Raw genomic sequence first — 14188 nt, forward strand, 5'->3', positions numbered from 1 at the left:
TGAAACACCAAAGAAGGTGTTGCGATGCAAAATCACCGCCTGAGAGTGATTTACGGAGAGACTCCAAGAGGAGAGAGTGCAGAGTCCCAGAGCGGAAAGCAGGTGGGCGGCCCTACCGGACACAGCTTCAAGACCCAGTGAGAGAGCAAGATGTCGGTCATTGGTGGCCTTGAGGGTCAAATAGCAAAATGGATCCTGATTGGGAGGAATTGAAGAGAGAACAGGAGAGAAGGGACTCTGAGTGAACGCTAGCTTTTCAATCCCGCAGATCCGGGTTAGTTACTAGAGTACAGCCCGTGGGTGGGTGAATGTGAGCTCTGTGGGAAGAAAAGGGGCGCGCAGTCCCTCAAGCCACCCACGCTACCGCTACCGCCACCGCCATGAGCCAGGGAAGGAGCAGCCTTTACAGCCCCCTGAGCACCTCAGGAAAGACAAAACTAAACACCCCAGGCTGTCTGTGGCTGTGGCAGGGTGAGCTGCTACTTGCTATGCCAGCATCCCACGTCAGAGGGCCAGCTGGAGTCCCTGACTGCTCCACTTCTCACCCTGCTCCCTGCTAACGCAGTTGAGGCTGGCCCCAGTGTTTGCATCTCTGCACCCACGTGGGAGACCGGGTTAGAAGGAGTTTCCGGCTTCCGCATTTGCCTGGTGCAAGTCCAGCTGTCACCATCATCTGGGAAGTGAACATGCTGCTGGAGGTTCCTTCTGGCTCTCCCTCCCCACTCTGCCTGTTATATTTTTATATATAATTTGGGGAGGGAGGGGAAACACATTTTAGCCTCCAGAGTAGAGGTTTCCGAGGCCTTGTCGTCAAGCCAACCGCAGCATACCCTAAGAACTTAACGGAAATGCAGATTCCCAACAAGGCCCTCACGCTAGCCTCACCCTCACCGCGCTAGACACACCCCATCCTTCTAATCCCTCAGAAACGCAGAGATTTCCAACCAGGCCTGCAGGCGGCTCTCCTGCTGGCTGAGGCTTGAGACCCAAACCTGGAAAGGAAATTAGAGTTACCTCAAAAGATGTCCCTGAATGTGCCTCTTCCTATACTGGCCTCAAACCCCACCTGCCAGGTATCTGGGTCACAAAGAGGAAGTGGAGGTGCCCCAGCCGCCCTGGCCGGACTAGGGTAACAAAGAACAATTCGGGGGCGTCCTGCTTTGGGGAACCCACGGTTGCAATCTTTCCAGCGGAGGAATCCCAGGAGGCGGTTCTTGAAAACAGAGACAATTAAAGCATACTCTGGTTGTCAGAGGTTTTTAAAACAGGCGTAGCCCTTTCCTTAAATACATTTTCCCCCTTGATGCATGGATTTCGACATCTGAAAAAAAAAATCGCCCTCGAACTTTTGGCAGTCCCCCGGTGTATGTCTGAACGTTCGCGTTTACCTGCGGCGGGCTTCCGGCTGTCCCAGGCCCCCTAACCCAGACGGGCTCTGTTAAGGTTTGTTGGGGGACCCAGCGACTCCCCAGGAAGGCGGCAGTCCCGGCCCTGACCTGGGCCGTTTCAAATTCCCATGGCCTCTGGGGAGAGCGCGCCTGAATGCTGGTGACAGATGGAGTTGATAGTCCCTCCACGGAGAGGGGCGGGAGCGCCCGCGTTTGACAGGCCGCAGACGCCCGCTGCCCCCGGCGGCCCAGGCCCGCGCTGCGCCGCCGTTAAGGTAGCGCCCGAGTCCGCGCCCCGGGGACTGGGGGGCGGCCGCTCGCCCAGGTCCAGGTCTGGAGGCGCCCAGCGCTCAGCACCCCGTTAGCCGCTCCCCCCCCAACAAGATCTGGGACCGCTGTCCTTATCCGCGTCCTCGGGGGGCACGTTGCAAGTCCCCCTCACTGGGGAACGACTGGGGCTGGATCGCTTTCTCTGCTGCGGTGGGAAAGCGGTGCGGAGGGCGTGCGCCGCGGACCTCGTGCGGCCTCTCTCTCTCCACGCTCCCCCCGCCACACCTTGGGGTCCCGCGGGGACTCCCCCGGGGTCAGCAGTCCCCTACCGCCCCCCGAGCCCCCGGGGGGAGGGGTCACTCCTCTACCCCCACCCCAAATAGAGGGAACCGAGTTCTGAACCTGGCGATCAGCGGGAACGAGGACATTCCAACAAGAAAAAGAAAACTCCACAAAACTTATAGTGCAGAACAAACAAAAAGAGCCAGAGCCGGGCCGGACGCCCGCAGCAGCCCTGCGCCCCGGCGGCGGGTGCAGAGCGCGCGCGGGGCTCGCCGTTGTGCCTCCTTAAGAGGAGGAGCAGCCGGGCGGCGGCGGGGCTCCCGGGCCGGCCCTTTCAATCCCGAACGCCTGAATGCGAGCTGCCCCTCGCCCTCCCCCACCCGCTGGCCCACTCCAGCGGCTCGTAAAAAAAAAAAAAAAAAAAAAAAAAAAAGTTTCAACAACAACGGGCCGGACCAATGGCATCTCGCGCAGCCGGGAAAGGGGGCCGAGCGAAGGGTGCAGCGAGTGGAGAAAGGAGAAAGCGGGCCGGCCGGGAGCGCGCGCGGGCCGGGCCGGCGAGCGCAGGAGCGTTGCTAATGTTTTTGTTTGTTTGCTTTTCCATGCATGCATAATGAGGGGGCGCAGCGGCACCACGCGGGGGCTCCCGGCCCACTTTTGTATTTAAAGCCTCGCGGCGATCGTAGAGTTCCCGCAGCCGGGCTCTGCCGATCCGCTCGGCAGGCTCTCCCGCTCAGCCGAGCAGCCAGCCCGGGAGGCGCTCTCCCGGCCGCGCCGAGTCTTCTGGTGCTTTCCGGAAAGGGCTCCCGGGAGCTGCAGCCGAGGCCCAGGGGCGCCGCGGCCGGAGGGGGAGGGGACGCGCGGCGGCCAGGGCCGCGGGAAGGCGGGCAGCAGCGGCCGGACGCCGAAGCACCCCCCCTTGGCCCGGGAGGCGCGCGATGCGAGGGCCCGCGGAGCCGGCGGTGGCGGCGGCCGACGCGAAGCAGCGCTGAGCCGGGGACGGAGGAACGGCGCGCACAACGGATCCGCAGCAGCCGAGGACCATGCACCCGCGGCGCCGCGCGCTCCTGCAGCCCCGCCGCGGCCCCGCGGCCTGCAGCCCCCCGGGGCTGCACTGAGCGCCTCCCGCCAAGCGCCGCCGGGGAGTGCTCTCGGGTGGAGGAGCGGGGCCGGGTCTCGGCGGCTGTTGCAGTTCCAGGAGCCGGTTCCTCACACCACTCTCCGGTCGCAGCCCGCGCGCGCGCGTGAGCGGGGCGAGAGCCGACCCTGTGCCGCCGACCGGCGGGGCAGCGGCGAGCGCATGGATTTATGAGGACACCCATGCCAGAAGTGCGCAGGACCTGGGCAAACTTTGCCTCCGGCTCCACGAACTCCGCGCCGCCGCACGCCTCGACTCCTTTCCGCTCCTCGCCCGGCGGCCGCCGCTGCCCGCGATGGTGGCCGCGCTGCTGGGCGGCGGCGGCGGGGCCCGCGCGGGGACCGTGCCGGGCGCCTGGCTGTGCCTGATGGCGCTCATGCAGCTGCTGGGTTCGGCGCCGCGGGGCTCGGGGCTGGCGCACGGCCGCCGCCTCATCTGCTGGCAGGCGCTGCTGCAGTGCCAGGGGGAGCCGGAGTGCAGCTACGCCTACAGCCAGTACGCCGAGGCGTGCGCGCCGGTGCTGGCGCAGCGCGGCGGGGGCGACGCGCCGGGGGCTGCTGCTGCCGCCGCCGCCTTCCCGGCCTCGGCTTCGATTTCGGCCGCGTCCTCGTCGTCGTCGCGCTGGCGCTGCCCGAGCCACTGCATTTCGGCGCTCATTCAGCTCAACCACACACGCCGCGGGCCCGCCCTGGAGGACTGTGACTGCGCGCAGGATGAGAACTGCAAGTCCACCAAGCGCGCCATTGAGCCGTGCCTGCCCCGGACTAGCAGCGGCGCGGGCGGTGCGGGAGGCCCCGGCGCGGGCGGGGTCATGGGCTGCACCGAGGCCCGGCGGCGCTGTGACCGCGACAGCCGCTGCAACCTGGCGCTCACCAGATACCTGACCTACTGCGGTAAGCTCTTCAACGGGCTGCGCTGCACCGACGAGTGCCGCACGGTCATCGAGGACATGCTGGCCGTGCCCAAGGCGGCGCTGCTCAACGACTGCGTGTGCGACGGCCTCGAGCGGCCCATCTGCGAGTCTGTCAAGGAGAACATGGCCCGCCTGTGCTTCGGCGCCGAGCTAGGCAACGGCCCGGGCAGCAGCGGCTCGGACGGCGGCCTGGACGACTACTACGACGAGGACTACGAGGAAGAGCAGCGCCCAGGGGGCGCGGGCGGCGAGCAGCCTCTGGACGACGACGACGGCGTCCCGCGCCCGGGCGGAGGCGCTGCTGCGGCGGGCGGCCGCGGGGACCTGCCCTACGGGCCGGGGCGCAGGAGCAGCAGTGGTGGCCACCGCTGGGCCCCTGCAGGCGCCTGGACCCCGCTCGCCCCTGCCCTGCTGCTGTTGCTGTTGGGGCCACTCTTCTAGCCCCTGGCGCCCCTCTGCACCCGCACTGGCGCCGGGCACCTGTGGATTGGGGATAGAGGAGAGGTGGGGGAGGGCTGTCAGAGACCACCCCTCCCCAGTGGACCTGGCCTCGCTGGTTGTGTGTCACTGCCATTCGCACCTCCCGGGACTGCTCTCTCAAGGGTAATTAATTGGCTGGTCCTTTTCGTCCCCGGGCTTGGGCCTGGAGGCTCCCGGCTAGTAGAAAGTGTGCAAGATTGAGCCCTGGGGCTCAGTTGACCAAGGAGGAAACCAGCTTACCAGGGACTGGGGCTGGGAGCACAGGATGGGGTTGAAGAAGGATTGCATTTGCCAAGAGGACTGTTGATTCCCACTTTTTTCTCCCTTACCCGAAGGAGGACCAAAAGTGCAGGTCTTGACCAACTTGTATCGCTTGTCGCTGGTGAGGACCTTGCATTCCTAAGTAAACAGAGAAGTCCTGCTTCCTGATTCATGCCTTGGTTATCAGCGGCGTTGTTTGACACTGAGACGGTGATCTCAGGAAGTCAAGATGAGGGTAGGGTGCCGTACTGCCTTAAGGGAAACTCCTAATTGAGTTTTGGATAACTTTGAGCCCTTGACCTTCATTTCACTGGTACCACTGATCTCTTAGCACATTTGGGATGAAGGGTGAGTTGCTGTGGTGTTAAACAATGCAACTTTTGCTGGGAAAAAGCGCTGCACTGCCATCCGTGAAGGTCTCTCTGTTGATGCTTGTGGTTTTCTTTTGTCCTTGACATCCGGAAATTGTATGTTCTGAAACGCGGAGAACTTCTAGCGCCTCCGCCCCTATCAGGGTGCTGAGCCTTGGTACTTGGTATATAAAGTGTATTGAAACTGGGATTTGTTACCAGTTGTGCTTTGTATATAGCATTTTTATAAAGTGTATGCTTCAGAAAAAAAATAATTTATTTTTAAAAAGAAATGAAAGGTTTTAAATCCACATCCGTGTGACACCCCTTTCCCCCACTTACCCTACCCCCAAATATGCCGAATCCATTGGTCCACCAGGAATCAGAACCCAGAGTCCATGGTGAAGTGTGCTTTAGCTTCAACAGTTCTGAAATGTACAGTGTGTATTTTATAGATTTGAAGTTAACATTGTTATTTTTCAAGAGAGTTTATGGACATTGTAGAAATGTATAAATGCATTTCCAAACTGCCTTAAACATTGTATTTTTATAGACATCATTTAAGAAAAAAAAAGTCCTATGTTTTAAATAACTACAGCTTTGGGTATTGTTTTGGCTATTTGTTTTATTAAAAAATGTGTACATCAGTAAAGAATTTAAATAATGAATCAGTTGTAATTATTTTCAAGGGTTACATGAAGGTGAATCCCTTAATGGGTGGGGTGGAGGGGGTGGAGGAGCCGCTGAAACCCACCAACCATCCACTGGAATTAAAATACACTATGGGACAAGACATATGGGCTGTTACTTCCCCCTTTAATTTAATGAATAATTAGACAGCTGTAGATGAGGCGGTTGAAAAAGATACCATTGATTGGCCTCCACTGGTGTTTTGTGTTTGGTGATTTTGAGGTGTCTCCTGTGCACCACTTGAATATAACCCAGACATCACATTTTCCCCTCTGCCTTCTCTGCTGGGACCCCACCCCTCCATGCACACACCGACCACCCCACTTTGCTCTTGACTCTAGACTCCTAGGCCTGTCCTCTGGCTATTTTACTACTGCGTTCTCATACAATCAAACCTGCCAATAACATCTGTTACCAATAGGGCTGAGAGACTGGCTACTTCAAAGTCATTTTCACACTTTTGGTGGGGAAAAAAAAAATACCAAATTTTGTTACAAAACATTCAGGCGAGCAAAAGTAAACACACTGCAGAGAGGAACAATGAGCAGAGCTTGTAATATTGTTGTGAGGAGTTGTTTAGCAGTGGGCTGAAGGCTGGGTCTCTGCCAGGGCTACTGATCTACACTCAAACGCCCTTAGATAAATAATTACACTCTTAAGCTGTGTCGAGTGCTGATACACTTGACCTTGTAAATAGAAATGTTTGCAGTAGGAATAAACTCCGGCATTGGAAAATCTTTTAAACATTCACACAAAAGAGAGAGCGCTCTGTCCTCTGGGGATTTGAGCCTGAACCTCGCCAAGCTAGGCACTTGCAAGGGGGAAAAAAAGTTTATTTATCTTCTATTCCTGGTGTTTATTTAAAGCTTTTCATTTTAAACGCAGTGATTGGAAGGCAAGTCAGGAGTTTAAAAGTCACCACAAATAAACTGTCTGAGGGGTCGACAGATTAGCAAGATCTGGTGTCTCTTTTATTTGATATTAACATGTGCTGAGAAAACATAACCAGATTCCTTGACTGCCTAAAGTAATTAACAAAGCCCCCCTTCCAGCTTCCTCCCCCACCCCCACAACTCCCACCCGCTATTTTGGCAGTTTCTTTTGCCTCTAACCAGTTCTTTTCCCAGCTTGTATGGAGGGATTCCAGGCAACCCTTCCGGGGGCACCAAGGGCCGGGGTCACTCCACGTGTGGAATTGGAAAATCTAAGACAGTGGCAGCATCAGGCTAGTGCCTAGGACACTTACCTGTGCCTGGGATCCCCAGTCACCTGAATGGTGGGATAAACACTTAAAACAAAGGGGCAGCCCTGTGGCTTTGGGAAATGAACGGAGGCTTCCCAGAGACTGGTAACTGAGATTTACTTTCTTCACAGAGCAACAAGTTAGCCAAGTTTTCCTTAAATCTATTTGAATCATCTTCTCCTGGTATCTGAACGCATTCTGGATGAAAAGTGAAGTTTTTGTCCGAGCCAGTTTTCCCCCAGGAAGCAGTAAAAGGCATTAGCACCAGAAAAGGCCTGATAATTAACTGCTACAATAAACTCACGACTTGATTTTACAGGGTCCCGTCAAAAGCATCTGCTAGGAATAAATCAACACAGCCTGCTCTTGGGAAGCGAACCCGAGGTTCTCTGCTTTCTTCCATGATGAAAATGTACACTGATTGGAGACCCATTTTAATTTTGACAATTATATACTGTTCCTGGCCTACTCATGCCTCTATCCCCCAACTCCCCCCAGCCCCGCCACACACACACACACACACACACACACACACACACACACACACACACACTCCAGGACAGATTTAGTGAATTCCAAAACAGGTTGTTGGGATCTTGTGTTCCTTGGTCTGTGGGTTATGGAATTCTGTGTTGCCATCTGCTTCTTCCAAGCAGAAAAGGATTTTTACAGATGTTGACATCTGCAATAGCCCAAGCTTTCCAGGGAATCCTTTGGAATGTGGGACACAGGAGTCAGCTCACATGTCTCCTGCAGAACTCCTGGCAGTACCAGGACAGAAAGAAGAGGTATGTGTGGCTTTTCCTGGAGCAACTGGGGAAGCATCAGCAACACTTGCCAAGCAGAGCAGGTGCCCAGGGAAGAGAGGGACACCATGGGGAGTTCACCCAAGACCCCGTGCGTCCTCAGGGCCTTCTCCTTCTCCCCACTTAGGGAGTCTGAATTCTCGGTGACAGTTTATTTGTCTTTGGAGGCACTTCAGTGACAAATGTTTAAGGGAGTGTGGGACAATGGTGGAGAACAAGGAGGCAGTTCATTGAACTGACAGTGACCATACAGTAAATAGAAGGAGATTCAGGCTTCACTGCTCAGCCGAGCACGGAGCGACGCTTTTGTGGATAATCACAATAGACATAGCATAAGGTCTCTGTTGATTTTTAACAATATATAGCGATGGACGTTGAGTGCTACACGTATGGGGAGTGGAGAAAAAAAAATAACCACAAGGGAATTAAATGCCTCCTACTACGGAGTAGGAATGGGCTGCTCTCCGCAGCACCTCTGCAAGGATCTGCTAGGAAGAAAGTAGCTCCCCATCACCTCCACACTGCGAAGGAATTGTCAGACTGTAAGGCCTTTGGGGTGCAGGGGCACCAAGTGCCCCAGACGGCAACACTCTTGTACCCTTCTCTTTCACTACCTTGGAAATGTGGAGAAACATCCTCTGTAATGAATTTTCCCCTCCCAACCCTGTTCACACCTTGACCCAGTGGACTACATCATAGCTAATGTGGAATAAGAAGAGAGCCCCCCAAAATAAGTCTTGGGAACTTTTGAAGACAGCAAGCAGTGTCTGGAAAATCTTTCTACACTGGAACTTTGGCCCTAAACCGGCGGTTTACGAATTCACAGCTAAAGCTCTCTTACAACCTCCAATATGTGTCTTCCAAATTGTGAGAAGAAAATTCCGCAGCACTTGTCGCTGACCTCTGAATTGGGGACCACCAGAAACTGTGCCAGTGAACCCCATTTCTTCCAGTGTCTCAAAGCAAGGCTGTTGGGGAACATCCCGTTAGAAAGGTCTCGACACCAAGGGCTGGTTACTGGCAGGTTCCATTGCCAGTGGGTCTCAATGCCCTGGCGTTAAGTAAGGCTGGGCACTACTGTATTCTGTTTGAGAGATTGCCCCTGGGAGACAGTTGAAAAGGCTCACCCTTGACTATATGAATGACATAAGTAATGTGCTATTAACATAAATACCTTCTAAGCCATCCATTTAATCAATTTCTTCAATAACAGAATGATCTACTACAAAATAGTGGACTGTATACACTATATTTTGGCACAAAGATAGTCATTCTCCCACTAGTAACCAGGGACTCTAAATAAATGATTTCAACAATGTTTTATTAAAGGACGACAAGAGCCCTCGAGCTGCATTAATCGGGGAGAAGTCGAGTGGCACTTTTGTTATGGAAATGTTAAGCACATAATAGCACCGCCAAACAATGTGCAGCCACTTCATTCTTTCAGCCACGCTGACACCTCTTAAAGAGGAACTGCAGGGAAGGATGTGGGAAAGATTTGCTTTCCGAGGAAGCTTTCAGCTCATATTTTGGAGGGCTACCTCCAAACCCCGGGGAATATGCATGCCAGGCGAGCGAGAAGGGCTGAGGAGATGCACACTTGCTCCTTCCCTTATTCCGGGAACACGGGGCCCGTCATAAATCACACACCCATGCTTTGGGACACGGCCTTTGCCCAAGTGGGATTTGGCTCATTTTTTGGTTCTACACCTCTATTCATATAAAGTTGACCAAAAACTTTGTCAACTTTGGTGTGGCCAGAGACTGTAGGTAACGTGAGTGCGTTCTTAAGCAAACAAGGCAGGGTCTTAGAATCCACAAACAGGTGAATGCATACGATGGGGGCACAGATATGTTCAATAAAATACCATTTTCAGATATTCCAGACACCCACACAGTGCACTTGGGTGTCCATACGTATTCTTATTAGCTGATTTCTATACCCAGCGACAGCATTGTGGTGTGGTGGGTTACGCCAGAGCCTACAACAAATGAACATTTCTTATGAGCACCAGTTCCAGTCCCAGCTGATCCACTTAGCTTTCAGTTCCCTGCCAATGCCCCTAGGAAAGCAATGGAAGATAGCTACCAACATCTTAAAGTGAAGTACCTGCTCAAACCCTGGATGCTTTGCTTCTGATCCAACTTCCTGCTAATGAACCTGGGAAGGCAGACATTCAAACTGGAACAAGCAAGGGTATAGAATGCTGACATCCTGCTGTGCCCACATGCCAGCCCCCAACCCTTCATCTTAAACACATCACCTGTCACGGATTTGGAGCATCCTTCTGTAACAAGCATTGGTGTAGGCTTGTGTGATGGTGAAAACACAGGTGTATAACTCTCAGTGGTGGAGATATAAACAGAGTTCCATTGGCATTTCCTGATGACACACAATTATTGACAAGACCCTTATGACCACCAATGTGTTGTCCCTGGTAGGCTGATGGTAAGGATAGGAGTTGACTGTATGTGATTTCAGCATAGAATGACAAGTACAGAAGAGGATAACCTGGTCCTACTTGTAGAAGAAAGAAAATTTCTTAGAGCGGGTGACACTGAAGCTAAAGCTAAAGATAATAATGATGGGCTGGCACTGTGGTGCAACCAGCTAAGTGGTCCCTTGCAATGACGTCTATATCTCCAATGGCAGCTTGGGGCTGAGTCCTGTCCTGGCTGCTTCACTTCTGATCTAGTTTCCTGACAATCAACTAGGTACCAAATTACAAATTAGGAGGTAGTGGTAATGGAGCATGAGGAAGGATTGCTACCAGATCACAGACGCCTGAAAGGTCACGCCAAGTGTGGGAGTTTGGTGCAGCTATTAAAATGCTGCTTGGTGGGTGGAAGCATTGCCGTAGCCAGCTGAGTCTCTACCTGCCATGCCAGCATCCGACATGCACACAGGCTCATGTTTTACATGCTGCATTTTCAATCAAGCTCCCTGCTTATGTCCTAGGAAAGCAGTGGAGGATGGCCCAAGTCCTTGGGTCCTGAATCCATGTGGGAGACCCAGAAGAAGCTCCTGTTTTCCAGCATCAGTCTTGCCCAGCCCTGGGCCACTGTGGCCATCTAGGGAGAGAACCGGTGGATGGAAGTTCTCTCTTTCTTTTTCTGTTTATCCCTCTCTCTTTCAGTAACTCAGATTTTCAAATAAATAAATCTTTAATAAATAATTTAAGACAATTTAAACAATCGGTATCTTTCCCATACAATGTACTATGGATATCCATATTTATCATAGTATAAATCAAAACAGATAAGTTTTAACATTTCTATAAAAATTGACCTTAAGATAAACCCATTGCACATTAGTGTAAATAATACATTTTTGTGAAATAATAAGTCTGTTTTCTAAAATGAAAATAAAAACATTTGACAGGACCATTATTTTTTAGATTTTTGCGAAGCTTTTAAATATCTGGCTTAATAAAAACTAGTTCAGTTTCCACATATGTCTGTGAATTCTATTTAAATTGATTGCTTCATTTATTTGAAATTTATTTATTTATTTGAAATGCAGAGTGACAGAGGGCCAGATAGAGGTCTTCCATCCCTTGGAATAACAAGCAGGTCTGAGCTCATTTGAGGCCAGGATCCAGGAATTCCATCCGAGAGCCTCATTTGGGTGACAGGGGACTAGATATTTGGACCATCATCTGCTGACTTCCTGGAAACATAGTAGCTGGGACCCAAATGGGTAATCTGATATGGAATGCTAACGTCTTAGGCAGCTTCTTTGCTAGGCTACATAATGTCAGCTCCTATGGGCCCATACACACACACACACACACACACACACACACACACACACACACACCTGGCCTTAAATGTGTAGTTAGTGAAGGGTGGAGTATTTTAATACCCTCTCAGTTAACTAAAAACACTCTTGTTTCATAAATGCAATAATATTCGACAAGTGTAGCTTTTTCAAGGTTAGTTTAAAAGTGGAATCAGAAACCACATCAATGAATGTTTCATAGTCTAGTTTATGAGAATCCATTGGCTATCTTACATGTTAATGACTCTTTTACTCATAAATGATTTTGTAACATTCTACTTTGATCTTTTGAAAAACACTTGAACTGAGTTATGAAAATAATATGAACACATATTATACTTCATGATATGAAATAAGTCACATCTATTAACATTCCACTGATCTCATCATAAATTTACTAACCATCAGCAAGATTTAAGACTCACAGTGTTTTGAATTTAGCATAAATATAAAAATGTATATATTCGATTATTGGCAGTAAACTCTGTTTTTCCTTGGATTATATCTATCTTGGATAAATGTTAAATTTTCTAGTGTGAAAAACATTCTTTCAGGTAAAAATGGTATTCCAGGAAAAAAAAAATTCCATTCAGAGCATGAACAATTCAAAAATTCATTTTATATTTTGTAATTTATTTTATTTTCACTTGAAAGGCAGAATTATAGAGAAAAGCTGAGACCGAATGAGGGATCTTCCATGCACCGGTTCACCCCCCAACCACCCACAACAGCTGCACCAGCCAGGAGCCTAAAGCTTCTTTGGGGTCTCCACATGGGTGCAGGGTCCAAGGACTTGGGCCATCCTCCATTGCTTTCCCAGGCACATTAGCAGAGGGCTGGGTCAGAAGTGGAGCATCCAGGACATGAACTGGTGTCTATATAGGATGCAGGTACCACAGTTGGAAGCTTCACTTTTCTTTGCCACAGCATTAGAGTTTATTAGGAAAAATATTATGTGAATAGGCAACAGAAACGTCCCATCGTGCTTCCCGTTTCATCAGATGGAACAGTAAGAACATGTGCATCAGTAAGGATTGAAACTAAATTTTTTTTTTATTACTTCAATAAAGTCACTGTTAGGCAAAACTGTGAAGTTATTCATGGAAATTTGTAGTATTGAGAAACACCCATACAATTTGATACTACAGCCATTCCTTTTTGTTTTTTAAGACTATTTGTTTTTATTGGAAAGTCAGATTTATAGAGAGGAGAAGAGACATAGGGGATGATCTTCCATCTTCTGCTTCACTCCCCAAGTAGCTACACTGGCAGGAGCTGACTTGAAGCCAGAGGCCAGGAGTATCTTTTGAGTTTCCTGCACGGGTGCAGGGTCTCTAGGCTTTGGGTTGTCCTTGACTGCTTTCCCAGGTCACAATCAGGGAGCTAGATGAGAAGCAAGGCCGCTGGGACAGGAACCAGTGCCCATATGGGATCCCAGCATGTGTAAGGTGAGGACCTTAGCTGCTAGGCTACTGTGCTGGGTTCAGGACGACAGCCTTTCAATCAGCTTTTACCCATCATTGCTTCTACTCCATTACTGCAAACACACATCAATGCAGTACAAAGGGAAACAGTGCTCTGGGATCATGGACCTTTTACTATGATCCATCATCCCCCTTCTCCACCCCCCCGCCCCGTCCCTAATCTTTCACGCCCACCCTGACAATTAAAAGTGTCTTGGAAATCCTCTAGGAGCCTAGACATAATTTGCAAACTGCTGATATTCTTTTAACTTGCATTTAATACTTACATATGTCATAATTACTTTTCATGTCTTATTGCCTTAGCTAGAATTTTTAGTTAATTGGAAATACATGATATTCCTCTTGTATCTTAACATCAGAGGTAGCCCTTGTAATGCTTTAATTATGACATTCAGTGTAAGATTCTAGTATATGCTGCGTCAAATTAAGAAATTTTAAATTGCTCTTCTTCAGTGATCTATTGAGAAAGTCTGCTTCTTGGGCTATTGTTGATCTATTTCTTTATAAAACAGCATTATTTATCGAAAGTTCCAAGGCATTGCTATCGCACTGTATGAATCCTACTTCCATTTCATAATCTCTAAAGTCTGTGGTAAAGGCTTCCCTTTCTTTATCATCATTGTCAAACATGTTTCATCTGTCAGATTCATGCTAGGATTTCTTGCTTCTTCGTTTTTTGAATTTTTGCTGAGCTATTAGTGGTTTCATTCTACTTTGCATTTCTTTGCTCCTTTTCCTGTTGAGACAAATGGTTATCTCCTTTATTTTCATCTGATCTCCTAAGTTCATTTTTGAATGCTACATTCCGTGTGTGTGTGTATAACTTTTAAGTCACATTCTTTAAATTTCTCAGTGCTATTTCTCCATTAAAACTCACTTCCAAAGTGTAAAGTCTTCTGGCTTTAATTAGCTCTTTTAACATTGGAATTGTTGAGACTACATTTTTTATTTCATTGTATTTCATAATTTCATGTTACTTCATCTGCAGTATTAATATCAGATTTTATCCCCATTCCAGAGGCATAAAAGGGGAATATGTAATTTCTAACTTTGTCAGTAGGATATAAATTTAGTTATTTTAATTTTCTATCATTTTTTGTTT

The 14188-nt window shown here is 50.0% G+C and overlaps 1 protein-coding gene across 1 annotated transcript; it reads left to right on the forward strand.

Moving 5' to 3' along the window:
* Positions 1 to 3074: 3074 nt before the first annotated feature.
* Positions 3075 to 5747, forward strand: GAS1 (growth arrest specific 1). Its single transcript, XM_040963629.1, has one exon. The coding sequence runs from the start codon at positions 3374 to 3376 to the stop codon at positions 4430 to 4432; it is 1059 nt and encodes a 352-aa protein (XP_040819563.1). The 5' UTR covers positions 3075 to 3373; the 3' UTR covers positions 4433 to 5747.
* Positions 5748 to 14188: the final 8441 nt, after the last annotated feature.

This window comes from Ochotona curzoniae, unplaced genomic scaffold, assembly GCF_017591425.1.
Source record: "Ochotona curzoniae isolate NIBS_2020 unplaced genomic scaffold, NIBS_Ocur_1.0 scaffold_3208, whole genome shotgun sequence".
NCBI lineage: Eukaryota > Metazoa > Chordata > Mammalia > Lagomorpha > Ochotonidae > Ochotona > Ochotona curzoniae.

Coding starts and splice junctions, on each gene's coding strand:
- GAS1 (XM_040963629.1), top strand. CDS start 3,374: ATGGTGGCCGCGCTGCTGGGCGGCGGCGGCGGGGCCCGCGCGGGGACC.